The 26,460-nt window shown below is 40.3% G+C and overlaps 1 protein-coding gene and 1 long non-coding RNA gene across 5 annotated transcripts in view; one reads left to right on the plus strand and one right to left on the minus strand.

Moving 5' to 3' along the window:
• RFTN1 (raftlin, lipid raft linker 1) overlaps positions 1-26,460 on the plus strand; it is a 100,288-nt gene that overhangs the window by 56,456 nt on the left and 17,372 nt on the right. For all 4 annotated transcript variants that reach the window (XM_083404964.1, XM_083404965.1, XM_083404966.1 and 1 more), the window contains exons 5-7: positions 5,082-5,412; positions 18,049-18,252; positions 25,631-25,746. In XM_083404964.1, the coding sequence (XP_083261090.1) occupies positions 5,082-5,412; positions 18,049-18,252; positions 25,631-25,746 (651 nt within the window). The remainder of the gene's footprint in view (positions 1-5,081; positions 5,413-18,048; positions 18,253-25,630; positions 25,747-26,460) is intronic.
• Positions 9,064-14,125, minus strand: LOC310660560. Its single transcript, XR_014503514.1, has 2 exons — positions 13,633-14,125; positions 9,064-11,918 (listed from the first exon to the last, which is right to left on the minus strand). It is a non-coding gene; the product is annotated as an uncharacterized lncRNA (long non-coding RNA).

Below are 26,460 nucleotides of genomic sequence, written 5' to 3' on the forward strand. Positions count from 1 at the left end.
GACTGTGTGGAACCCAGTCCAGCTACTGATTGATTGATTGATTGATTGATTGTGTGACTGTGAAAATGGATAAAGGCCCCCCATCCGAACAATGACCATCATCAGTGCAGGTAAGAAAAAAAATGTAATTTTAATTTTTATCATCTACAATACTGTCTTATTTCTTTTATAGTACAGTACATTGATTATTGCTTTCATTTTATGAATCAGTGGTCTTGTTAGATAGCAAAATTCATGTTAAATTGCTGTTTTTAAAAGGCTGGAACGGATTTATCCATTTTGCATTACTTTCTATGGGAAAGCGCGCCTTGGTTTTGGAACGGACTTCTGGAACGGATTAAGTTTGAGAACCAAAGTACCACTGTATACACATGTGTGTGTGTGTGTAAACAAGGAGGTCTGAGGAAATGGAATGTTGAAAATAGTAACAGTAATCGTTATCTTCTTAAAACTGACCATTCATAAAATAGTTTGTGATAACATAAACATCCTGGCTTTGATAAGTCAATTAACACATGTAGTGTGATTTAAAAAAGCAAAAACAAAAGGATTTGTCCTGATTCAAGTCACTTGAGATTTACCAAGAGGCTCAGTTCTAATTTACATTGCAGTCTCATGCTAGCTGTCAACATGCCTGAGTATCTGATCTTACATCTGCAGGAAAGTATTGAGTGCATTCTGGGTGCACAATGTTTGCTTAAGGCAATAGGTCTCAGAACCCTCTGTGCCATGCATGGATTCCTCAGCAGGCAAATAGATGGGGAAGGGGTTCCCTGAGGGTAGGAACATCATCCAGAGCCTATGGATACTGCTGTGTTTCAGTGCGCTCAGCATGTATGTTGCTTGGAGTAGTTTGACGAGTGGTCTCTAAGGCTATTCAGTCATTGCATACCTGTGGTGCAGTTATCTTCCTTGTTGCTGCTATAGCTACTTAGTAAACTGCAGTAATAGTAGTAATGGAAGCTCTACAGATGCTCATCAACCATTTTGCCCAAACTTGCAGGGAGTTAGCCTTACCATTAGCCTGAAGAAGGCCAACATCCTAGGTGAGGACATCACCAGCACTTCATGCATCAGCATTGGTGACCACACACTTGAGGTGGTAGAATATTTTGTCTACTTGGTCTCCACCAGAACCAGCAACCTCTCCATTGATGCTGAGCTGGACATATGTATTGGCAAGGCAGCTACAAAAGGGAATGGTAGAATGTGGTACTAATGTACAATACCAAGATGAAGTTCTAGCAGTTATGGAAGTGAGTCGTGGGCAACTTACAAGTGCCAGGAGTGACAGCTCAATGCCTCCACATGTGCTGCATCAGAAAGATTTGGGGCATCATGTGGCAGGCCAAAGTGTCAAAGATGTTCTCTCCCAAGCCCACATTCCCAGCATGTTCACACACTCCTGTCTCAGTGACATCTACACTGGCATGGCCATGTCCACAGAATGGAAGATGGCAGGATCCCCAAGGAGGTGCTCTATGAGGAGCTGCCTTCAGGCACCAGCCTCATTGGAATACCCACTCTGCATTACAAAGATTGCCTGCAAACATGACATGAAGGTTGGAAACATCCCGTGTGGGAATCCCTTGCAGACAACCACAGTGCCTGAATACAGGCAGTCAGGTCGTGCATCCACAACAATGACCAGAGGAAGAATGACCACTAGGAGGTCCACAGAGAGAGAAAATGTCATGGTGTATCCGCAGTAGCAGAACTAGACGCCTTCCTTTGCCCCAGCTGCAACAAAACATGTCTCTGCCATATTTGTCTCTGTAGCCACAGCAGGCGCTGCAACCTTCCAACACCCCCAAAGGCACACTACTCCCATTGTCTCCTGAGACAGATGCCAACCATCTCACAACCATGTAGTAGTAGTAATAATGTAGTAGTACAGTAGTAGTAGTAGCATCTTAAAGTATTTCACAACAATCCTAAGATGAACAAGTAGTCCTATCCCCATGTTCTAGATGGGAATGGTGGCTGATCCTTAAACACGGTGCTTTGCCTAAGGTGAGCCCATGTCCAAGTTCAAATCTGAACAGGGAGCTGCTGGCTCATGCTCTTAATTCTTAGGCTACACTACCTCAAATGAAATTCTGTTTCATAGGAGGACTGGCATGCTCCTATGCAAATGCAGTTTTGATTAGCACTCAAAATATGAACAAGATTTAATTGCAGACAAATAATGAGTGCATTGCAAATTATTTGTATAATGCCAGGGGCAGGAGGGGGCTGGTATTAATTTCAGAAATTGCTACTAGTCACGAACTTTTACCCAAACCGCTTTCTGCTTCTATGGTCCAAGAGTAGCATACTAGAGCAGGTAGTGGTTTTTCAATTGACAGACTGTCTAAAATTGCTACACATCAGGATTTACTACCTGGATCACCACCTTATTAATCCTGGGGTAACAAAGGTTACCCCTATTTCAAGCAGAAGTAGGATATATTTAGCAGTAAAGTGCTTCATCATCCACTGATATTTGAGTAAATGGAGGCAAGTGCATGCAAAGGTAGGCAAGCTGTGTATACTCTGGGCTAAATGTCCAAAAACTGCTTCTTGTCATGACCTCACACCCAAATTACTCTCTTATTTCCATGGTCTAAGTTGCTATTTTTTAATGAAAATAAAATAAAAAATAGAAACCGATCCAGAAAATCTGTCTCACCCAATAATGCCTGGAGTTGTTCAGTTCTCCTGGTTCCCAGTCCCTCGTTCATCTGGAACACCAGTATCTATGACCTAGCTATGATACTCATAAAACAGATTATGTCCATTTCTGTGGTACAGGGGCCCATCAAACTGTTTCTCTGTCAGAAAGCTGAAACTCTACCTCTGCTAGGCTATTAATTTTGACAAAGAGCTTCCACTGTGATGTTCACATCACCTTGGCATTGTATCAGCAAATTGAAACTCTGGTTCCAAAATCCTGCAACTGTGACCTTCTGGCTTTCCGGGGGAAGCAAGCTTCAATTCCTGCCTTCACACAGCTCAGCAAATAAACTGTAACAATGGTGTAAGAGAGGAAGTTGTCTCTTCCATCATCCAGGTGTCTTGTATGTATTTAGCACAGTAGCATGACCATCAGGAAGTTGGATGATTCATAACATTTTGGGGGAAAGATAGAATGAGTTTCCTATGGTGTGTCTTTTTTCCTTGGGATGGAATAAAATGACTGCTTCTCTACACTGCCATCTCTGTCAGCATGCAGCTCATGCGGAGAATTGATTCCACCTTATTTGCATTTGAAAAAGCTTGCATTGTCTTTATTTTTGTCTCTAATAACAGAATACATTGACACTGCGTGCTTAAAGTGGATGGTTGGGAGAGACAAGACCCATCTCATTCTAATACCATTTATTTTTGTAATGGGGTTTTATTTGAACTCCTAATTATGAGTGAATGTAGCTTTCCCACTGTGTCGCCTCTTCTCACAGCAGTGAATTTACCTGTATTTGAAAGAAGCAGCCTGTCAGTTGTATCTTTTCATTATAGTATCAAAAAAATCAAGCCTTGGGTCCTGTTATTCTCTGCTCTATTGCTGAACCCTCAGTGAAGTACATGGTGGTTGGGGCCAGCAGGTCAGCTCTGGATGACAGGGGACATAATCACATGCACACACCCCTCTATCATAGTAACAAACTACACACAGTCTTCTCTTGGTTCATTTCTGTAGTAACTTGTTTTTCCTCTCTCATTGTTCATTAACTCCTCTAATCCTTAGTTTTCACAGCTAGGCAGATTTAGGTGCCAAAAAGCAAGGAAAACTACCACAGGCTTGTAACCAAAGAGCAACTTGAGCATTCCAGCATTCTTCAGTGGTAGGAGTTTCTCAGTTTTTCTGCCAGTTTTAGCATCTCCAGCTGCTCCCTTGTTGCTTTATCACAAGTGGTTCTGGAGGATGCTCAAGCCTGTTGTGGGAAAGGGGCATAAATGCTTGATTTAGTAGTATGAGCAGAATTTTGCCCATGCTTCTTTGGATCCAAGCTATTATGTCTCAGGTTTTTAGTTCTCAGATTTAAAAAAAAAATGTTCACTTTATTTCTTCCATGTCTGACATCTTGTAAAACGGCTATTGTTTCCGAAGAACTTCTTCTGTATCTCTGTTTTGTACTTTAGTAACCCTTGATCTTCCACTTCCAGTAAGCTCACCCCAGGTCATGAAAATAACCATGTACAATCACATCTGTTTTCTGTGATTCTTTATGTTCTTTTTCTGCATGGTTATGGTTTGTAGTTCTGCTTTCAGTATTATTACCTTCAGGAATACCAGGTTCCTTCCTCTTTCATGCATTTTATATTTCCAGGGTTTTATTATTTTCCTAGAATCATGAATTATCTGCACTTCTAAATTCTGAAGTCAGCACTATGTGGTTCCCATTTTAGGAACCTAAAATTATTATTTCTTAATAAGCTTTTCTCTTAGTGCCTTCTGCTTTTATATTCTCCACCAGCTCTTCCCTGTATCTCAGCTTCTAGTTATTTAGAAGAACCTTCTGAAACAATAAAGTTGTTTCCAAATGTATGCCAATACTTTTAAGGAGCTAAATATTTGTTAAGTTGTTCTGGGGTGGAGGATTAAAAATTTATATACATATATTGCAGTTGTTGTTCAGTTCTATCGTGGTAGTTTAAATTTGAATCTGAATGGTGATAGAAATATTTTTTAAAAGGCAGATGCAAGAAAAAAAAATAGGGATAGCCTGAAATTTGTAAGAGAAGTGGCACATTGCATCTATGCCATTTCTTTGCTCTACATGAACATTATTAAATAGAAGACCAAACGTAACAAATCAGAAATATTCCATTTTCATTGAGAGTATGCCAAGAATATATAAACAATACATACCATTGTGTTTTCACATTTTATTTTTAAAAAATACTTAAAGGAGTTCATGTCAGACTTCCTTGGAATGCAGTATACAAATCCAGTGAGGTTTTTCATGTAATATGGAGGTGGATAGGGAATCTATACCATAAAATAACACAGCTTCACTTGACATGTGGTATATTTGAAACACTTCTATTCCTGAAGGACAACTTGTAAATTAAAATGTAATCTCTCTTGGATTTTATAGATTCAAGATGCAGCAAGTCGGGGCTTGAGGTTTGTTGGAATAATACCTCAATATGCTTCCGAAATGAACTCCAAGAGCAGCAGTGCTGTAATATCCACCAGCAACAGCTCCAGGGAACTAAAAGGTGATAAAAACCCATCAGATTTTGCTGAGGATTGTGTTTCATCAGATCATGAGAAAGCAGGTTGCACTAATGGATGCAAAGTCCCAGCAGCAAGGGAGGAAAACGTTGACCAGTGTGTGGAACCCAATGAAGACTTGAGAGGTGAAGGGCAGGTCATTGAACATCTCAGTTTAAGCTCTGCTGGAGAAAATGGAGGGCAACTTCAAGGTGAGAATTCAAGTTTGTCCCCAGGTCTACTTTGGGCAGGTTAGCACGATGCTGTATTGGGACCAGATTCTCTGCCGCTTGCTGTACTAATGAATAAACTCATGCGTTTTGCCATTTATTTTCATTGATAATGCAGAACACTTTATAGTCTTCTTTGTTCTTGCAGCAGTGCTACAGGTAGGTGTCATAATGCCCATGTTATAAACAGGGTACTTGGGATGTAGCGATGTTGGTTTGTCATGGACCCTTGGCAGTATTAGCATTTTCCCTAGCAGTTCTAAGAATCCAAGGCTTTCGTCTCCTGGGCCAAGCAGGCTTTCACTGACTATTAGAGGAAGAATTAGCTTGGAATAAAAGGAAAGGTAAATAAGGTAAGAAGAGCCTATCTAGTCTAGCATTCTGTTACCTGCAGTAGCCAAGGAGATGCCTATGAGAAACTCACAAGCGGGATATGAATGTAATGGAACTCAACCGGTATTCAGAAGCTTGGGGCTTTCAATCATGGGTAAGGCTGTAACTCAATGGTAGAGCATCTGCTTTGTATACAGAAACCCCTGGCATCTCCATATAGGGCTGGGAATGTTTACTGTCTGAAATCTTGAAGAGCTGCTTCCAGTCACTGTAGACAATACTGTGCTAGATGTATCCAGTGGTCTGATTCGGTATGTCAGCTCCTTATGCTCCTAACACCATTGATAGCCTTACTAGCTAATCCCCATTTAAACCTCCTTAAGTTGGTGGTCATCACCACATTTTGTGGAAACAAATTTCATAGTTTGGATGTGCCACAGTTGGGGAATCTTTTTGGCCTGGTGAGCCAGATCTTTATCATCCCATCCCCACCTTGCGGGCCAATTTTGACATGTGAGCAAGGCCACAGCTGCATCAAGTGACTGATAGGTGGATTATCCTGCCCATCTGTCAGCTGAATTGGTCCTCAATAGTGGGGGCAAGGGGTCTGTTTCACCAGTGAGTAGTCCCTTCCCCCCAGTACATCACTTTATATTAAACCACATTTGCCATTTTGATGCCCATTCACCCAGTTCAGTGATATCCTTTTGGAGCGCCTCACAATTTGTCTTTACTTCTAGCATCCTGAACAATTTGGTGTCATCAGTAAACATTGTTAAACCCTAATTCTATTATTATTATTGCATTTTCAGTTTGTTTTTATTTGCTTTTCTATTACAGTTCTTCATTGGTATATCAACAATAGTACAACAACTGTTGCATTTTTAAAAAATGAAAATAAAAAAGTGTAAGGATACTTCCCTTCCACTCCTTCCCTGGTTTCCTTTCTATTCCCAACCTATCCGCATCTTATTGTTCTTCTCAATTTTCCTCTATCCTTCTCTTTATCTCATAATTTACGCTGCTGAATTATGCTGATCCTGCTACATTGATTGTCTTTTGATAATATTTTTTCATATATTCTATATATAACATCCAATCCTCATTAAGTTTTTTAAAATCTGTTTCTTATTCTATTCTATTCTATTCTATTCGTCATACCTGCTGGTTCCGCGTATCCCAGCAGTTTATGATGCCCCACCTCTTTTGTTGGAACCATGTCTGTTCTCCACTTTTGTGCAAGTTAAACCCTAATTCTAGATCACTTACGACCAGGTTACAACTTGCCAGTCATAAACGTTGATGCTCAACAGACTCCACTTTTTATATTTCTGCTTTTAACCAAAAGGAGTTAAAATTGGTCCACTGCCTTCTGGATTTGTTTCCTCCCTGCAGAGCTGATGTTCTCTAACCTCCAGATTGCACTTTCATTCCATTTACTACTTGCTGATAGAAAATGGAAATTCCCAGGGAATTTTGAAATTCCCAGAGAGAGGATACAAAGTTCAAAGCATTTGGGACGATATCAGAGGCAGTGTAGGTCACTTTCACATTACTAATTTAGAGTAGTACAAGAGTTAAAATATTGAAGGCTTGTGAATAATTGTGATGATGCCAGCTACTATTATTCTTTTAATCACAAGGTATAGTCAGTACTTCTACAGCCCCCCTTTTTGGACTTGGTTTCTCAAGATTGCTTAATAACTTGTAACTTGAGAGCAAAATTACTACTTCTAATGCTAGAGCAGCAAAAAACAACAACCCCAAAAAACCAATTCCTCTCCATTCATTTTTGAACAAAAGCCCAATGTGCTACATTAATTCAAAACAAGCACATAGATTATTAGATTTCTCCATTAGTATCTCTTGCAAGATGTTAATTTAGTATAAAATTTTATATAATGTTATATAAAAAGAAAAACACCATAGAGCCTGCCAACTATTTTAAAACACACATCTAAAACCGTTTTTTGCCATGTTTCCCTTAGAGGATTCAATTCCACATGATCTCTCTTTCAAACTAGAGGGAGGATACTCACACACATTGCTTCAGTCTAATTTCTTCCACACAGCTAAGATTTATTAAGTTATTCTGAAATTGTTAATTAGGCCCATCTGGCAGGATTTTCAGGTTACTTTCTATCTTCTGTTCTAGTTTATAGTAACTGCCTCTCCTGATTCTGCTTTTAAGCAGGTTTGTGTGATAGACACACGGCAGCACTTTAATTCGTAAATTGTCACAGAATACCCTTTACAGACTTTACATTCTTCCCAACATGTTATTTTTGGGGACCTTGCTTTAAACTGCAATTACAGCTACATTTGCAATTTACTGGCATTTCTGAGCTGTCATTTATTGCTATGTATCTCACTTTGCAAGGGCATTTCCCTGGATGGGTCATTAAGAGAACAAAGGAGAGGGGGCTCTGTGCCAGATGACAAATGGGTGGGGCCCCTCCTCTAGCTCTTAGAGGAGCTAGAAAGACAAAGCCTGTGTTTTAGAGCAGAGTTTGCTGCCTTGCAACCTAGAGAAAATAGCTACAGGCAGGAAGGGAAGAGAGAAAGCCATGGCTGATTTCTTCTTGAATCCAAGGCTGTGGCAATGGGAGATGAGGGTTTCACCTCTGTGAACTTCTAAGTCGTAGGCTGGCTCAGCTTGTATATGCATAGTAGGCTCAGGTTCTAAATAAACCATTAATAATAAAGACACCACTGTCTCCGCTGTGCCTCATTCCCAAAAGGAAACGCAAACCCTGCTTAGTGTCTGGAACCCGTGGAAATTGGGGTGCCATGCAAAAATTCTATACATAAGCAACTCAATAAATCTGTATCAATGGCTTGTTCACATTACTCTGGTCAGAAAAGGCTGGTATGCATTTAAGTGTGTACAAGGTAAACATGCTATGTATATGTAGTAAACATGTTGCTGTATATCTGATCTCTATGACCCCTCCTCTGTTTCTTTGAGAACAGGATAACAAAGATCAGCCCTGGGCCATATATTGCCAGTGCAGGATTTCTAGCAGAAATTGCCTTTAAAAAAATCAGTTCTTTAAAATGCAACCAAAATAAATGTAACCAGAAGAACCATGGCTTTGTCTCTTTTGTTTTGGGGGATGGCATGGCTAAGTGAAGTCTTAAGATGAGAGCCATGAACTAATCTGTGAACTTTAAACAAAGAAGAAAGTAGAGACTAGCAAAACTAAAGAGTGCAATAACAGCCAGATTCTTAAGAGTATATTTCAAATACTATCAGTTTTCTCTTTCAGTCTGGGCTGTGGGTTTTTTGGGGGGGGGGGGTTGTAGTTAGTTTAAATCCATTTTTCAAGAGCTGTTGTTTGCTTCCATGTTAACATCACCAGTAAAGTGTTTTATGTTGTGTTGTTTGCACAGCTTTCTGAATTGGGATTAAACTCATTTGACTCCACCCCATGGTTAAGATCGATGCAAATTGCAACTCTTAAACAGGATTAAGGCTGGCAGGGTAAGAATGGGAGGAATTGGTGCTTGTAGGAGCTGGGGGACCACATGATTCTGCGGCCTGCTTCTGATTTTTGTGTCAAAGATGATGGTGGTTATAATTTATTACCTGTCCTTCATCCCAAGGTCCCAAGCAAGATTACAACACGTTATTAAAAACAGTTTAAAACAGCTTGCCATCACAAAAATAAGGTAGGATGTCACAGTGATAGAATTAAGAGCATGGAGATAGGACTAAAGTCGCATATGATAAAATGCAACAAATTGCAGGAATGCCTCTTGAAAGAAACCAGGGAAACAATATATTTTCTGACTGTTCCCATGACCTGTTGGGATGTTATCTCTTTTACTTGTGGATCCACTTTTTTACCTGCTAACGGTTTGCAAATTTGGGGTGTGTGCTCCGTTATTTGTGTGTGGATGAGAAAAGGAGGTATCTTCCTGTACCAAAATATTTCCCCACACTGCATCTGATTTCTTTATTATCCCTTTGCGACCACAGTTTTCTTCAGCACTTCCTTTTCCTAACCTGGAAAACTTATTCCAGTTTTGGCAGTGATCTTTCTTCCTCCCATGTGAGCACAGGGTATTATCTGCCTTATCTTTTACAAGGCAACCTTTTCTCCACACACCCCTTTCCTTTTCAGAAGTCCATTTTTTTGCCAAACCAGACTTTGTTAATGAGGACTTCGTTATATCTTCTGCTCCAGAGTTCTGACTTTTCTTCTTCTAATGACACTATTTGTTTTTCACTTTCCCCCCTTTGTCTTGTACTGCTTTGTAACTTTGAATGGTCTTTACTTAGCCATGTGTTTTGTTGACCTTACATATGACTTGCAGAATGTTATATCTTATCCACAAGTGTATTCTTAACTTTTTAGCGAGAGTATAAATATGTTTCCATTTACAACAGTATTTAAACATAATTGCTTATGTTGAAATAATATTGGGTTCCTTTTTAATATGTGTACGTTGAATTGTAAAGTCCTTGGCTGGGAAAAATCCTTATCCTGTTTCCTACAACTACAAAATGATAAAACAACCCTCTTGATCTATATAAATCTTGGCTGAGAGATTGGATGGTTTTGCCTAATCAGCATCTCTACATCTATCTTTTATTCGTGTAAAATAATCATATTCCACTATTACTAATTTGCATTCACATATTTTAAAGTGAGAAATACCATGAATTTGAAGATTTCTAACACTGTGCTTTTCAGCTACAGGATCAAACTACATGTGTGTGACCCTGCATTTTTCCTCAGAATTTTCTTTAAACTGTCTGATCCAAATTCTTAAAATGTACCTGAACCCAAAAAGCAATTTAGGAATCTGGCAAGAAAGTGCTTTATTCTTGTTTTACCCCTTTGAATGTTATTTTTAACCTAAATTTCCATCATTACAAAATTTTGTGCCAAATTCCCTTATTAACTGATTGTCTGATTTTTGTAAAACAAAAAAGAGACATTTTAAAGAGTTTTTGCGGTTTTTTGGAACAGATGGCAATGCACACACCCCAGATTATGGTATGCAACTTATTTTAACTGTTATGGGTTAAAGATTTGTGAACTAGTGAGCTGGAGCTCAATCTTTTCTTAGTTATAGGAAGTGTCCTAGCCATTATCCTTCTGTCCTGCTTCTTAAATCAAATTAAACAGCGGAGGGAGATGCCTATGACTTATTGGCATAGCTATATACTTTGCACACAGAAGGCATGAGATTCAGCCACTGTAATATCCATTTAAAGAGAACCCAGATAGCAAGTCATGTACTCCAAACAACAAGAGACTTTCTAACAGAGCAGTCAGCCTTAAGCTTAGAGAGACCAGCAGTCTGGTTATGTATCATACTGCTTCGTGTGTTTGTCTGAAAATACCTTTTCACACACCACATACTTCAAACTATGAAATTCACTTCCGCAAGAGGTAGTGATGGTCACCAACTTTGATAGCTTTCAAAGAGGGTTAGACAAATTCATGGAAGGTAAGGCTACATTCTGCCTCCATTGTCAGAGTTCTTTCAGGCTTCCTATGATCATTTAGTTGGCCTTTGTGAGAATAGGATGTTGGATTAGATTGGCCTTTGACCTGATACGTCAGGGCTCTTCTCATGTTCTTTCTTTTTATTATTTTAAAATATTTTAATCCATGCTTCATTGTTAAAGAGATCCCTGGTCAAGGTGCAGTAAAATAGGAATAAAAACAAAAAACATCAACAGGAGCAGATAAATAAATAGCTTAAGCAATATCAGCACCGATACCAGAACCTCATCATATATAGTCCATTTCATAGGTTTGTTGTAACAAGCTAAGAACAGCAATGTAGTGAGCACATTTAAAAGGCTACTATAATGATAATAATGGATCAAGTCTTGTTGCACATCTCAACACTCCTAGGCTCAGATTAACATTCACATTTTGTTGATTCTGCTAATTCCTGACTGAACATCTTTCTGTTTTTCTAATCCTTTATTCACTGTTCTGTTCAAATATCAAACTTCGCAGAATAGTGATTAAGGTGACAAACTGCAAGTTTTCATTCCTTTATTACGCCCACTTGCTGGTTCATTTATTGGCCCCTGAATTGTACATATGTGTATATGTCTCCTTTGGAGAAACAAATGCAACCATCTGCCCATTATGTCATTTTCTACCACAAGCTGTGGTCATGGCCACCTACTTGTTCTTGTTGTTTAGTCATTTAGCCGTGTTGGACTCTTCGTGACCCCATGGACCAGAGCACACCAGGCACTCCTGTCTTCCACTGCCACCCGCAGTTTGGTCAGATTCATGTTTGTAGCTTCGAGAACACTGTCCAACCATCTCGTCCTCTGTCGTCCCCTTCTCCTTGTGCCCTCCATCTTTCCCAACATCAGGGTCTTTTCCAGGGAGTCTTCTCTTCTCATGAGGTGGCCAAAGTATTGGAGCCTCAGCTTCTTGATCTGTCCTTCCAGTGAGCACTCAGGGCTGATTTCCTTCAGAATGGATAGGTTTGATCTTCTTGCAGTCCATGGGACTCTCAAGAGTCTCCTCCAGCACCATAATTCAAAAGCATCAATTCTTCGGCGATCAGCCTTCTTTATGGTCCAGCTCTCACTTCCAGACAGCACTACTGGGAAAACCATGGCTTTAACTATACGGACCTTTGTTGGCAAGGTGATGTCTCTGCTTTTTAAGATACTGTCTAGGTTTGCCATTGCCTTTCTTCCAAGGAGCAGGCGTCTCTTAATTTCGTGACTGCTGTCACCATCTGCAGTGATCACGGAGCCCAAGAAAGTAAAATCTCTCACTGCCTCCATTTCTTCCCCTTCTATTTGCCAGGAGGTGATGGGCCCAGTGGCCATGATCTTCGTTTTTTTGATGTTGAGCTTCAGACCATATTTTGCGCTCTCCTCTTTCACCCTCAATAAAAGGTTCTTTAATTCCTCCTCACTTTCTGCCATCAAGGTTGTGTCATCTGCATATCTGAGGTTGTTGATATTTCTTCTGGCAATCTTAATTCCGGCTAGGGATTCATCCAGCCCAGCCTTTCGCATGATGAATTCTGCATATAAGTTAAATAAGCAGGGAGACAATATACAGCCTTGCCGGACTCCTTTCCCAATTTTGAACCAGTCAGTTGTTCCATATCCAGTTCTAACTGTAGCTTCTTGTCCCACATAGAGATTTCTCAGGAGACAGATGAGGTGATCAGGCACTCCCATTTCTTTAAGAACTTGCCATAGTTTGCTGTGGTTGACACAGTCAAAGGCTTTTGCATAGTCAATGAAGCAGAAGTAGATGTCTTTCTGGAACTCTCTAGCTTTCTCCATAATCCAGCGCATGTTTGCAATTTGGTCTCTGGTTTCTCTGCCCCTTTGAAATCCAGCTTGCACTTCTGGGAGTTCTCGGTTGACATACTGCTTAAGCCTGCCTTGTAGAATTTTAAGCATAACCTTGCTAGCGTGTGAAATGAGTGCAATTGTGCGGTAGTTGGAGCATTCTTTGGCACTGCCCTTCTTTGGGATTGGGATGTAGACTGATCTTCTCCAATCCTCTGGCCACTGCTGAGTTTTCCAAATTTGCTGGCATATTGAGTGTAGCACCTTAACAGCATCATCTTTTAAAATTTTAAATAGTTCAGCTGGAATATCATCACTTCCACTGGCCTTGTTATTAGCAGTGCTTTCTAAGGCCCATTTGACTTCACTCTCCAGGATGTCTGGCTCAAGGTCAGCAACCACACTACCTGGGGTATACGAGACATCCATTTCTTTCTGGTATAGTTCCTCTGTGTATTCTTGCCACCTCTTCTTGATGTCTTCTGCTTCTGTTAGGTCCTTTCCACTTTTGTCTTTTATTATGGTCTTGAACAGATCTTTGGTTTTTCCCATTCTATTGTTTTGACCACCTACTTACATGCCTTTAAAAGGGGGTTGGACAAATTCATGGAAGGCAAGGCTATTAATGGTTACTATTCATCATGGCTGTATACCGCCTCCAAGATCAGAGGCACCATGTTGGAGAACACAAGTGGGAGCGTTAGATTGCCCTCATGTCCTACTTGTGGTCTTTCCATAGGCTTCTAGTTGACCACCATGGGAAACAGGATGCTCGGTTAAATAGATCCTGCTTGATCCTGCAGGTCTGCTATACTTGTTTTTACATGACACAATATCATTACCAGAATCTGTGATGATGAATTACTAAGTGTGCCATTAAACAAAGTTTTCTGATCTGTGCTGAAATATTTTTGTGGGAAGGAGAGAGGGATAAGTGGGAAATATTTTTTTAAAATCAAAGGTTATATAGATCATAAGCTTTTTATTTTGAAAATTAAAAAGAAATGCTGTTAACATGGGTTATGTGGCATGACTAAATAACTACTGTTACTGCAAGGCCAATTGGAATATATATGTGCTGTCTTTTCCCCACAGAACAATTTTGTACAATAGTTATTAAAGGCAAAAGAGATTTTTAATAGAATAACCTTTCTTGTGCATTAAACGTGAATGTGTTTTTTTCAGTGCCTAAGAACAGCTTGTCTGGAAAGCTTGTTAGTATTTGCAATACTTTGTTTCTGCCTTAATTAAAGCATATATTTTTCTATTTGGGGGGAAAAAAATCATTATCTGCCTCCTGTGGGAACTACTTTTCCCTCCTTGAACAGTTTATTGATGTTATAGTGCTCTATAAAGAGAGATGTTTGCAAAGTGTATGTCACTTTTAAGAGGAGTCGGCGCTCTCTCTCACAGGAAGCGAGAACTAGGGGGGAAAGGAAGAGGCAGCTACAAGCTGGAATAGATAGCTTCACTTTGTTCAGTAAAGTAAGGTTAGCATTTGAAGTTAACAAAAGAAATCTAAGCTCGCTGTTCAGGAACACCTTGGTGACAAGGTGAAAGAAAGAGAGACTCAGAAACAGGGAAGAAAAGCAAACAAAAACCTGTGAAGAAAAGAGCTGGTTTCACTTTATGTAACAAGAGTATAGAAGAGTAGGGATGGGCAAATGCGGCCCTCCAAAATGCAGCACAACCCTCAATAGGACTCATCAGTTTTTGAGGAAAAGGATCATTTTAGTAAAGTATGCAGCCTGAAGTAAATGGGAGTGTGGTGATCACACAGGGTCCCCCGGACGTTTAATGGTCTATTCATCCCTGTGCCACCACTGTGCCCACTTCCCCGCTGCCACCAACCCTTTTCTCTCGGGCACACACTGAGTCCAGACAGTTGTCAATATTGAACCAAACAAACAAGTTTATTTTATAAGTATTAACAAGTTTATGGTTTCTCAGATAATATTCTCGTCAGTTTCTTAACTTTAGTTTCTTTACCGGCCTATACGTGGGAACAGCAAGATAGGACTGGATAGAAATATGAACATTATTTGGACAGATTTGTGGATATTAACACAGCAGCAAGAAGATGATTGGAATCCCCTTCGGAACTTGAAATATGGGTACCCCCAACAAAAAATTTAAAATTCGGCTTTGTAATTTGTAATTATGTGATTTGATTTGATTTGATTTGATTGGTCGGTTAATAAAAATTATTTAAAAAAAGAAGAAGAAAGGAACCAGTCTTAACTTCTGTAGGGAGGGAGTTTCGAAATCTGAGAGCAGCTACCAAGTGTGCCTGTGTGGACGGCAGGACTGAGAGAAGGACTTCTCCCAGGTCTTAGAGCCCAAGCAGGGAATATGGTCTTCCATATAGCCTGGTCCTAAGCCATATAGAGCTTTATAAACAGCACTTTGAATTATGCCTGGAAACAGACCACTAGCTTGTTGCAACAAGGGAATCGTATGTTCCTATAACCAGCAAACAGACCAAAGCCCCCAGATTAACCAAATGGACCAAGGCCAGTGAAAGGAGCAATGTTGTTTGGGGAATAAATACAAAAACTGGAATACTTAAAAATGTGACCCAGCAGCCTGTAACAACCTCTTACACTGAAATACAATTGCTTGTAGATAAAGGAACACGGCTATCAACAGCCTAAAAGAAGTAACCTGTGGAGGCTTGCAAGAATGCCCAAGAGTATAATCACTGCAGCAGTATGGATTTTGGGCAACTGATAATGAACTTTAACAGTACAAGGACAGTTAAAAGAATTGTGCCGAGGGGAAGGGGAGCTCAGTATTGTAGCAAATCACTCTGCCATCTAGTCTTACCCAACTATTCTTACTAGGAAACTCTGAACAATGCTGTATCTTGCTCACAGTGAACATTATAGAATTTAAAGTCTACTGTGATGGGAAAACGTCTGTTTTCCCAGATGAAGGGCTTATCCGCAATCAACTTAACTCCACTCTTTCCAGACACAATCTGCAATTTAAAGCTATGTGTCTGAGCACCCTTCCCCCCCTCCAGAGCTTTCCCTGTGAAAAACTGCTCTTTAAAGCTCAATTGGAACAAACAGCAGTCTACTCTGATTCTGCTTTAAATAGTGGGTTTTCATGGGGACAGCTTGGGGCAAAAAACATACACAACCCGCGTGGACACTGAGTGTTAAAGGGCACAATCTTTGCCTGGAAAGAGCAAGGCCCAAGTTAAGTGTGAACAGTGCCTTCAATCAGAACCCAACAAGATTTGAGAGTGGGTGCAGGGATGCCCAGCAGGGTTGTTGCTTTTATTTTCTTTTTTATAATAATTTTTATTTTAACATAAATTATAATACGTACCACAAAACTTTATCACTTATACAATCTTTTTGGACTTCCATCAGCATCTCTGATGATCCACTGTTTTAACCACTTCTTATGCATTTCTTAAATTTATATTACCTTTAAATGTCTTAACTAATCATCCTCCCCTTATCTGTTTTTGCAATAATTCCAATAATACTCCTCACAAAACTTCTTGCAAGTCTACAAACGTCGTCTGATCTTCACAAATACTTTTCAAATAATCCGTACATTTACTCCAGTCTTCTGTGAATTTCTGGTCCCGCCGATTTCGAATCCTTCCTGTTAGTTTATCCAGTTCTGCATAGTCAATTAGTTTCTTCCTCCATTCTTCTTTCATCGGTAATTCTTCTTGCTTCCATTTTTGGGCCAATAATATTCTTGCTGCCCTTGTTGCATATAAAAAGAGCTTACATTCCTTTCTGTTTATATCACTCCCTACAATGCCCAGTAAAAATGCTTCTGGTTTCTTTATAAATGTATATTTCAACATTTTTTTCATCTCATTATATATCCTCTCCCAGAAGCTTTTCACCTTTTTACATTCCCACCACATGTGATAAAATGTTCCTTCTTTTTCTTTACATTTCCAACATTTATTGCTAACTTTATACATTTTAGCTAACTTGACGGGTGTAATATACCATCTATACATCATTTTCATCATATTTGAACTTTTCTAAACTTTCTAAGATTGGTAAATTTCTAACTTTCTAAGATTGGTAAATTTCTAACTTTCTAAAGATTGGTAAATTTCATCATGTCCGCTATCAGGCTTCTCTTCTTATGGCTAAACATTCCCGTTTCTTTCAACCTATCCTTATAGGACTTGTTTTATTTAGTGCTGACCACCTTCATTTGAACTTATTGCAGTTTGTCTGTATGCTTCTTAAAGTGTGGTATCCAGAGTTGCACGCAGTACTCCAGATGTGATATGAGTAGTGAGAATAAAACAGAACTGTTACTTCGAAACTATGGTTCTGTTGGTGCTGCCCGAAATATCATTAACTGTGTGTGTATCTGTGCCTAGACGTCATGAAGTAGTCACAGAATCAGAGAAGTGCTTTAGTATTCTCACAAGTGGCCCTTAACTGCAAGAAACCTCTGGAAGTGGGAATTAATGTGAAAGGTGTGTCATGTGGAACTTCACTTCTTCTTCCAGAACAAAGGGTACATTAGCCTGGAGCAGCAGGAAGGACTTAGGGTGTATCCAAGTGCTACATCACATTCATTCATCTTTCTAACTGTTAATTCATGCATATATTTTGTATAAGTACGCAGTCATGGTTTTCATCTTCAACTGTATTTTCCTGATTTTGTCAGCCCTATGTCCTGCTAATGCCTTGCAAATCTGTTTCCTGCTTTATTTGGTCGTACAAATTCAGTTGGCAAGAATGCGTTATGGTTAAAATTATTACTTTGTTGCTTAATAATATAGGTCATTTTGTAGCATGGTGGAAAAACAGTTTTTGTTAATGACCCAGTAATGTTTTAATTATACATGGGGAAAGCTCAGTTAATAGTGCTTATTAATGTGTTACTTCTTTATGCTGGCAGACTGTACCCTAGAGAGAGGGTGCACTATTTTCATTGCTTTTATCGTTATTGCTATTTCAGCACTTTGTATGGTTGTAATTTTTTTTTAGAAACCGAGATCTTTGCTGTCTACAACAAGCCAAAGGCTTTGCAGAGATCCAGCCAGTACTACAGTTTAACAATCCCTGTGAAAATCACCAGCGATGGGCAGAGCATTTGCAGCTTGGAAGCCAATTGGCTGGAGCATATGACAGATCACTTTCGGAAAGGGAGCACGTTGGTGAATGCCATCTTCAGTCTTGGAATGATAAATGGTACGGAATTTCCCTGCAAGATTATTACTCTGTTTATATACTTCATTCGTTTAAAAGATCAGCTATTTTCTCTTTGTTTGTGACTATTAGAATGCACAAAAATTGCTCAGAACCTGAAGATGAAAACGTGAGAATATTCATTATATATAAGTGGTAGGAACACTTTTTTAGTATGAAATCAAAGAAATGAGGCAGATGTGCCTAAGTAGCACCTCATTCTCTTGCTTCAATTTCCACTCTTTCAGATAGGTTCTTAGCAAAAAGGAACATTCCCTCTTTCTGCTAATTACACCTTGAAATTACATGCCATACTGAGTGCAAATTATTTGTTGGTGTCAATCAGGAACAGTCTTTGAAGCAGCAGCACCTTTGCAAATTTCCAAGTGTCTGAGTTTTAATGCCTGCAAAACTTCTTTGCTGTTTTGTGACAATGGATCTTTTAAAATTCAAGGTAGGCTGCATAAAAGCCTCAAACCAGAGCCCATGGAGTATGTGGGTAAACTATATGCATGCACAGGTTCCGTGTCAAGAGGCTTCCAAACCATTGGGAAGAGTGAAGTGGCTGCCTCAAGTGGAAAATTATTGGGAAGAGGGGCAGTGGTAGCAGTTTTCCCAGCTGTTCCTCCCAATTTATCCTGGCTTTTCCCTTTTTTTGGGGGGGGGAATAGTGTACCACATTAGTCTCCCCAGTTAGAGCCAGTGTGGCGTAGTGGTGAAGAGCGATGGACTCGTAATCTGGTGAACCGGGTTCACTTCCCCGCTCCTCCACATGCAGCTGCTGGGTGACCTTGGGCCAGTCACATTTCTCTGAAGTCTCTCAGCCCCACTCACCTCACAGAGTGTTTGTTGTGGGGGAGGAAGGGAAAGGAGATTGTTAGCCGATTTGAGACTCCTTCGGGTAGTGATAAAGCGGGATATCAAATCCAAACTCCTCCTCCCCTGCGCACCCCAATGTCTTGGCCTGGCCTTGGTTCAGAAGCAAGAATGAGCTAGAGTTGCCTATGGAAGCCCAGTAGGGAACTTTCCCCAGTAACCCTGGGATGTTTACAGTTTCTGAGGAAGCTGCTTTCCCTCCCTGCTCATCTGTTGGGTTCGAGTACATACCTGATCCTTCTCTGTCTTCTCCCTCCTCCCAAGTAACCCCCCCCCCCCATAATGAAGGCCTAACTGCCAGATAAGCACTCCTCCACCAACTCTGGGCTTATTGCTGGAACTGACTTCACCTCTGCTACCGGGGAATTGGGTGTGGAGAGGGTTGGCCTGTGGCTGAGGCAATTAAGGTTTGGCAGGGGGCAGCAAAGGTTTCTTGGGGGCTGAGTAAGTTGGGCTGCTCAGCTATGACACTGGGCTCCTTGGTGTGGCTGGACCAAGTCCTGCTCCTCCTCTTCAGATGAGGTTCCTCTGTAGTCCTGTTCAGGGCTGAGCTCTGACAGAAATGAATGGAAAAGTCATTAGGAGCCGTGGAGCTTGGTAGAACAGCTGAAGATATGGCAGCTGGAAGAAATCATTGGACTGAGATGAACTTTTGCAGTGAGTAGTTCAAAGTACTGCTGTGGAGGCTGGTGAAATTTAGAGCAGAGATTCTTTGTTGTGTCCAGGCTGTTGCTTCCCCCAGTGACTGCAGTAGGAAGTGGAGGCAAAAGGTCCCTCTTAGGAAGAGGCTGTTTAATGCTACAGGTATTGTCTTGGAGTGTGCCACCTGGGCCAATCCTCCTGGCTTATATACAATTAGTGATAGTTTGGGAACACCAACATTTTCAAGCACTTGCTGCATGATAGCATTTGTTCTGCAATAGTCACTTGCCTAAAGAACTCATAAACACCAATGTGTATGAAAATAAAATAAAAATATTTTCAGCTTTTTATTCCCCATTGGCTTTGTTGTGCATACCAATATCTGAAAGAACCACATGAAGTATGCATGTGGTTTCTGAGTGAGTAACAACGCACTTCTATAGGTACAGGTTTTACTGATGTTTAATAACTAAACATCAAGCACACACATAGTCCTTTTGATGCAGCACAATCAAATGTCATTCTGTCCTCTCCTCCTCCAGTCTGGTGTAGTGGTTAAGAGCAGTAGTCTCGTAATCTGGTGAACTGGGTTCGCTTCCCCGTTCCTCCACATGTAGCTGCTGGGTGACCTTGGGCCAGTCACACTTCTCTGAAGTCTCTCAGCCTCACCTCACAGAGTATTTGTTGTGGGGCAGGAAGGGAAAGGAGATTGTTAGCCGCTTTGAGACTCCTTAAGGCGAGTAAAAGGCGGGATATCAAGTCCAAACTCCTCCTCCTCCTCCTCCTCCTCCTCCTCCTCCTCCTCCTCTTCTTCTTCCCCACCATGATATGTTTCTATCATGAGTGGTGACTACAAACTCCAAACTAATTCTGCAGTTGCTAGCTCTCTTCATCTGCTATCTTCATTCTGTTGTGCTCTAACAAGGAAATAGGCAGCTGTTGTTTTTTACAATCTGAATACAGAAATCTTGACTTGTAACACACATGGTGATAAGGATGAGACTCTTTATCAAAACTGTCAATTTTTGTTTAGCTGAGCTACATACCTCAACTCTGCTTATTCTTTTGACTACTCAGAAATAGTAATATACACAGTCTTGATCTATCTCTAAGATTTCCAAACAGCAATTTATGTAAATGAAAGGCCAAAGCCTATGTATTTGTGCTAGATGCCATATGTTAGTTGGTGCTATTGTAGGAAACAAAAATGTTATTTTTAGAACTTGGCTTGGGAGCTAAAGCTCTGAGCATGGATATTTAACATTTTTTGCTTCTCTCTGTGTGTGTTTTTAAACACAAAGCTTTATTTGTCTTCCTGTCTTTCCTCTAGGGAACTCAAGGCAATGTTCATGAAGATCCTAGGCAGTCTTCTCTCCAGGCACTGATTAGATGCAGACCTGCTTAGCTTCAGTCGGGCTGCTGCATTATGTGCCATACCCCTGAACCCAATGTTATTCATATTGCTCATTTTAATGTCTCTGCTACCAGTCTGAAGATAGAACTAGTGTTGCCACATTCCTGTGAGGTAGCCTTAGACAAGTTTATTTTGACACACGCTTCCAAGGACTAGGGCCCACTTCTCGGTTGGTGTGTGTGTGTGTGTGTGCAGTGGTGGCTGGTGTCCATTGAGACTGGTGGGGCATAAGACAGGAGGCCAACAGTAGACAGAGGCAGAGGCAATTTTAGTTTCCTCCCCATCCTCCTCCCTGCTCAAGGACAATGCTGAAACAAAGGAGGAGGAAGGGTCCACCCTGGACTGGTTGTGAGGAAGAAGGGAGGTAGGTGGGGGCGGACTGAGGGCAGCAAGTGCCCCATACACCCAAATGGAGCAGCCTCTGCTGCCTTGTGTGATATTCATGTGAAAGCCCTTCTTCCCTTGCTGTTCCATATGGTTGAAACTGCATTCTCCTACGTCCTTCAAATCTCTCCTCAAAGCCCACCTTTTCCATGAACGCTTTGGAGCAGCCCCCTTTGTCCCATGCCCTCTAGTAGCTTAACCTGTACCTTAGATTAAGCATGTGCAATCGAAACAACTGCCTATTCCTTCCTGTTTACCTCTGCCTCCATTTCCCACCCCTTTCAGTTTCTTCTGTGTCACGTTACAATCTCCAGGTCAGGGCTGCTTACACTCTGAAGCACTGTTGTTGGGTAGTGGTGGTGGTGATGATGATGATGATGATGCCAGTAACATGGATATTAATTCCATAATATTTTGAGGCAAAAGATAATGCAACTACATAGAACACAGAAAACAAGTCTATAAATACATACAAAGATTTGATTTTCGTTAGACTAGGCTGGGGATGTTTTTGGAAGTTTCTTGGTAGGTTTTGATAAGTATTCAGCAACTTGCGGTATCACATATTTTTACGTGAGAGTCATGAAATGTGGAATTAGATTCAGAAATCCCACCACATGAGTGGAAGGCGCTTGCATATGGGGATCATCACTCCCCCCTCCCCCCTCCTATACCCACAGTGTGTTACATCCTATGAAATTTGGCTCCAGAGGATTGGTGGGGGCATACTGTAGAGCAGCTGCCTGGAATGTAAGTAATTAAAAGTGAGGAGATCAGTGACACACCCTCACTTTCCGCTCATGCAAAGTAGGGTCTTCAGATCCAGCCCAAAGTCAAGCCACAGGCAGCTTCTAGAAGGCTCTTCTCCATCTCACGCTCCTGCCTGTGGAGTAGTCAGTGAAATTAGTTATCTTCGTTAAAATTAAATGGGGAAATTAACAGCCAGGCTTAATTTTTTCATCCCGCAGCAAAGGAAATTCTAAAGGGCACATGATGGAATTCTTTCTTCTAGCTTGTTGGCAACCCATGTAAGTTGCAACTGAACGTTCTCCGAAACAAATGGTCATTTATTTTATATGTATAAACTGCAGTTTTGAAACTATGAGTCACTTGGCCTGATACAGACCAATTAGGCCTGTTTTTCTTAAGGGCAAACATTTTATTTCTGGCTCCTTATCAGCGTATTGCTTAATATCCCAAATACAACATAGGAGAAGTATTATTCTGTTGTTTACACATTAAAAGTGAATTTACATAACAACAGGGCTCCGAGGGAGTTTCCTAATGCCAGATTCTGCAGTTAAAATGTCTTCAAAAGTGGGGTTGCAAGATGAGCACAAAGAGTTTACTTTGTGAACAACCATAATAGGGCAATCAGTTTACACTTGGAATTTGGGAGATGTGCTGCTAATGTGTGGAATACATTCTTAGGGAACATGCTGTTTCCTAAAGGCACCTTTCTACCTGTGGTTGTGAAAACTGAAGTTAATGTAGTTTCACCTAATATAGAACTGTAAGCATTGCAAGACAGTGTAAGAGTCAGCACCTCATAGAAGAAAGTTAAGTTTTGGTTTTGCAACCTAAACAGAATTATATTATCACAGAATAACAACACCTTCAACCTTTTACCAAATCGTTCCTCAAACGTGTGTGTATGCTTTCTCCTTTCTGTTTCATTTTTTTCTTTCTGGGGAGGAAGGGAATGGGGAGGGATAGTATAGTTATGACACTATGACTGAACAATGTGGTTTTTAATAAATAATAATATAATTTTTTAATATAAAAATCACAAATTAATTATTAGTTGAATCCTACTGGACATTTTGCCACTTAATGTTAAGTAATACCATCATGAAGTGAAATGACTAGTATTGAGTATAGAAACTTGAGCAAGTAGATTGGGGGGGGGGGATTAAGATAAAGAGGAACTTTGCACGGGGTTAAGTTCCTATATCTTCCATGTGTGTCCTGCATATATAAATGTGTGTCCTGCATATATAAACTCTTGTGCATGACAACAGCCATGCACCTATTTTGTCACATGTTTGGGTTCCTGGAACCCGTTGCTAACGGATGACACCGACATGTACATTATCAGTGTAGGAAATGTTAGTGGGAAACAGCCCATATATGTTGGTGAGCATCAGCCAGAGGCAAAGGTGGAGGGCACATTTCTTTGTTGTACCTGTGGCAGTGATTTTTTTCGCAGCAATAACAATAACGTAAAGGTTAGGCTTTGTGCATGACGCTTAATAGTTCAAAGACAACAAACAACACAGGGAGACATTGCTTCCCACTAGTATAGCTGTCATAATAGAATAAGAAATCTTTTCCCATAGTCATCTTGTAAATCATGTGCAGGAACATTAAAATGACATTTTGCCCAGCAGAACATCATCAAATATTTATATACCCAAGTGAAAATAGCCTTTTGAGCACAGTGGGAGAGCATCTTACCTTAATAAAAAATGCAGTGATAATGGAACCTTTTCCCATGGAGGAGGGTGGATTAACCTTTTCCATGAGCTTAGTGAAGGTAAAAGGTGAAAAATTATAACGAAGCTTGGGCAGAATAGAAGCAGTTTTTAGTCTTAATGGAATGGAAGGCTATGCTGAGCTGGTTATTAGTACAAATGAGCCATCACTTTATCATTTAGTTTTTGAAATTAATTGTGTTGATGTAATGTGCTGGAATCCACTGGATTAATTATGTGCTAAGTGAAAACAAGTTAACTGCTCAAAAAAAGGGGCCTTTCTGGAGAGGAGAGGGGTTAAATAGATGTGATAGTTAATGTGAGACTGATACTGCAAAAAGCCCTTGTAAGAGCTTCAGGATTTTTTTGGATGACTGCTACTAAAGCAGGGATGCTTCTACTCAAAAGCAGGCTATTGCATGGGGTTTCTTACAATAAATTGAGTTACTCTGGCATTCCCAAAAGGGAATGCTAGGGTTTGTGCATGAGCAGGTATTCTACAGTAAAATCCATTAAATGGTTTATTAATGCCAGGTTAACTATGGATACTTGCAGTTTTTCAAACACTTCTGCAGTGATTTGGAGAACCCTAACCATCTCTCCCCCCCCCCCCATTCATGCCCTAGTATGTGGGGAGTTTTTTCTTGTGTCTTTATATGGCATTGTATATATATGGCATACTAGATATTTCTTTTAAGTATGGGGGCAAAACACCCCAAATTCAGGGTCATCACCACCATTTAGTGTGCTGAGGGTTTGTGCGATCATCAAAAATATTCAAGGAAGGCAAGAGTAATCGGGAAATCTTGACTCAAAAGGTTCACTGTATGGGGAAACACTTGTTGCTACAGAGCAGTCCTCCTAAACTAGCAATGCCCAATACACCAATCACCTGACAAATGATTCGGGATAGTGGAGAAATTCTGGCCGCAACTCTTTATTCCCTATACAGAAAAGGGATGCATTAAATATTCTGACCATTCCTAAAACAAAGGCTGCATTGAAAGCTGCAACTCAGTTGCATCTATGATTGTTGACTTCCAAAGAAAATGCCCAGTGCAGGTGTTACTGCAGACTTGCAGTTTCCAGGGAAAAGAAGAAGCACAATTCATAGGTAGAGGAACAGAATCCAGTGCTGGGGAAGTTGTAAGGCATGCTTGATAATCCCTACAATCCCATCTCTTGCCATGGCCATGCCTCTTGGCTAGGTCAGTGCCTCAGATACTAGTCAAGGAGAAGGGAAGAAATCCCTCAAGCTCCAGAAGTGTCCACCACCAAGCTTGCATGTGCACGTATCTTTTTATCTGTAAATAGCCAATAAAAATAAGTGCAATTCTGTTTTATAATGGGTGCTAGCAGCACAGCACCGCATACAAAGGATTCATTTGTACACCTACTATTAGTCTCATTCATTTTAATATAGTTGGACCATGCAGGGGTCTTTCTCTCTGTGTGTTTTGCAAATAACATGCTGGGAAGAAATTAGGATTGTGATAATGAACACACACACACACACACACACACACCCTTTAAAATTGTTCATAGGATATCCTAACTGTGTAGCTTATAGAAACGATTTGTTTCTGCACAGATTCCTTCCAGGGGATGACAGATGGCGTGTTCATCTTTGAAGATATTTCCGTGGAAGACAACAAGAGTATACAAGGCTATGATGCTATTGTTGTAGAACAATGGACTGTTCTGGAAGTAAGTGTGTTGTTTTGCTTTTGCTTGTTTCCTAATATCTTGAATTACAACCTAATGAGAAACTAATAGGTTTTTTTTTTAAAAAAATCTTGCTTGCTGCGTCTATTAGCAATAACTTATTTAGCAATTTTCAGTATCCAAGATTTCTTACAATCTTTTAAAATTTATTCTCTCAGCAATCCCAGTGGACTTCCCAAAGGAGCATTAGGGAAAACAGTGAAAGGTCTAGTTGTTATATTAATTTGTTACCCACTTAGTTTTTTCATGTCTTATTAAAAAGAGGTTTCATATTGCACTGATAAAACTAACTAGTGTTGGGATATTTGAGCAGCTTCAAACATTTCATTTCCCTACATATATGCTGAACAATGTATGAAAGGTGCTTTCATCCTGTCCCCACCCTTGCTGCAGCTTTCTCAAAACAGTAGCTAAGAAGGAGCTTTAGAGAGGGATAGATTTTTTTGTTTTGTTTCCTTCCCCCCTACCATAAGGTTACCAATTTTTTTTCAATGAATCCAGGGACACTTTTCAACTTCAATAGATTTTGTATGGGCACTGATTTGTAAATCTGGGGACTGTCCCCGGAAAATGGGGACATCTGATAACCTTACCCTACCATCAGTACATACAGAGAAAAAAACACTGGTTCCACCCTGCAAAGGTAGGAAAAATGTAATACATAAAGCAGGGCTCTGAATCATTTTTAAATGAGGG

This window comes from Podarcis tiliguerta (assembly GCF_965153285.1).
Source record: "Podarcis tiliguerta genome assembly, chromosome: 12".
In the NCBI taxonomy this organism is placed as follows: domain Eukaryota; kingdom Metazoa; phylum Chordata; class Lepidosauria; order Squamata; family Lacertidae; genus Podarcis; species Podarcis tiliguerta.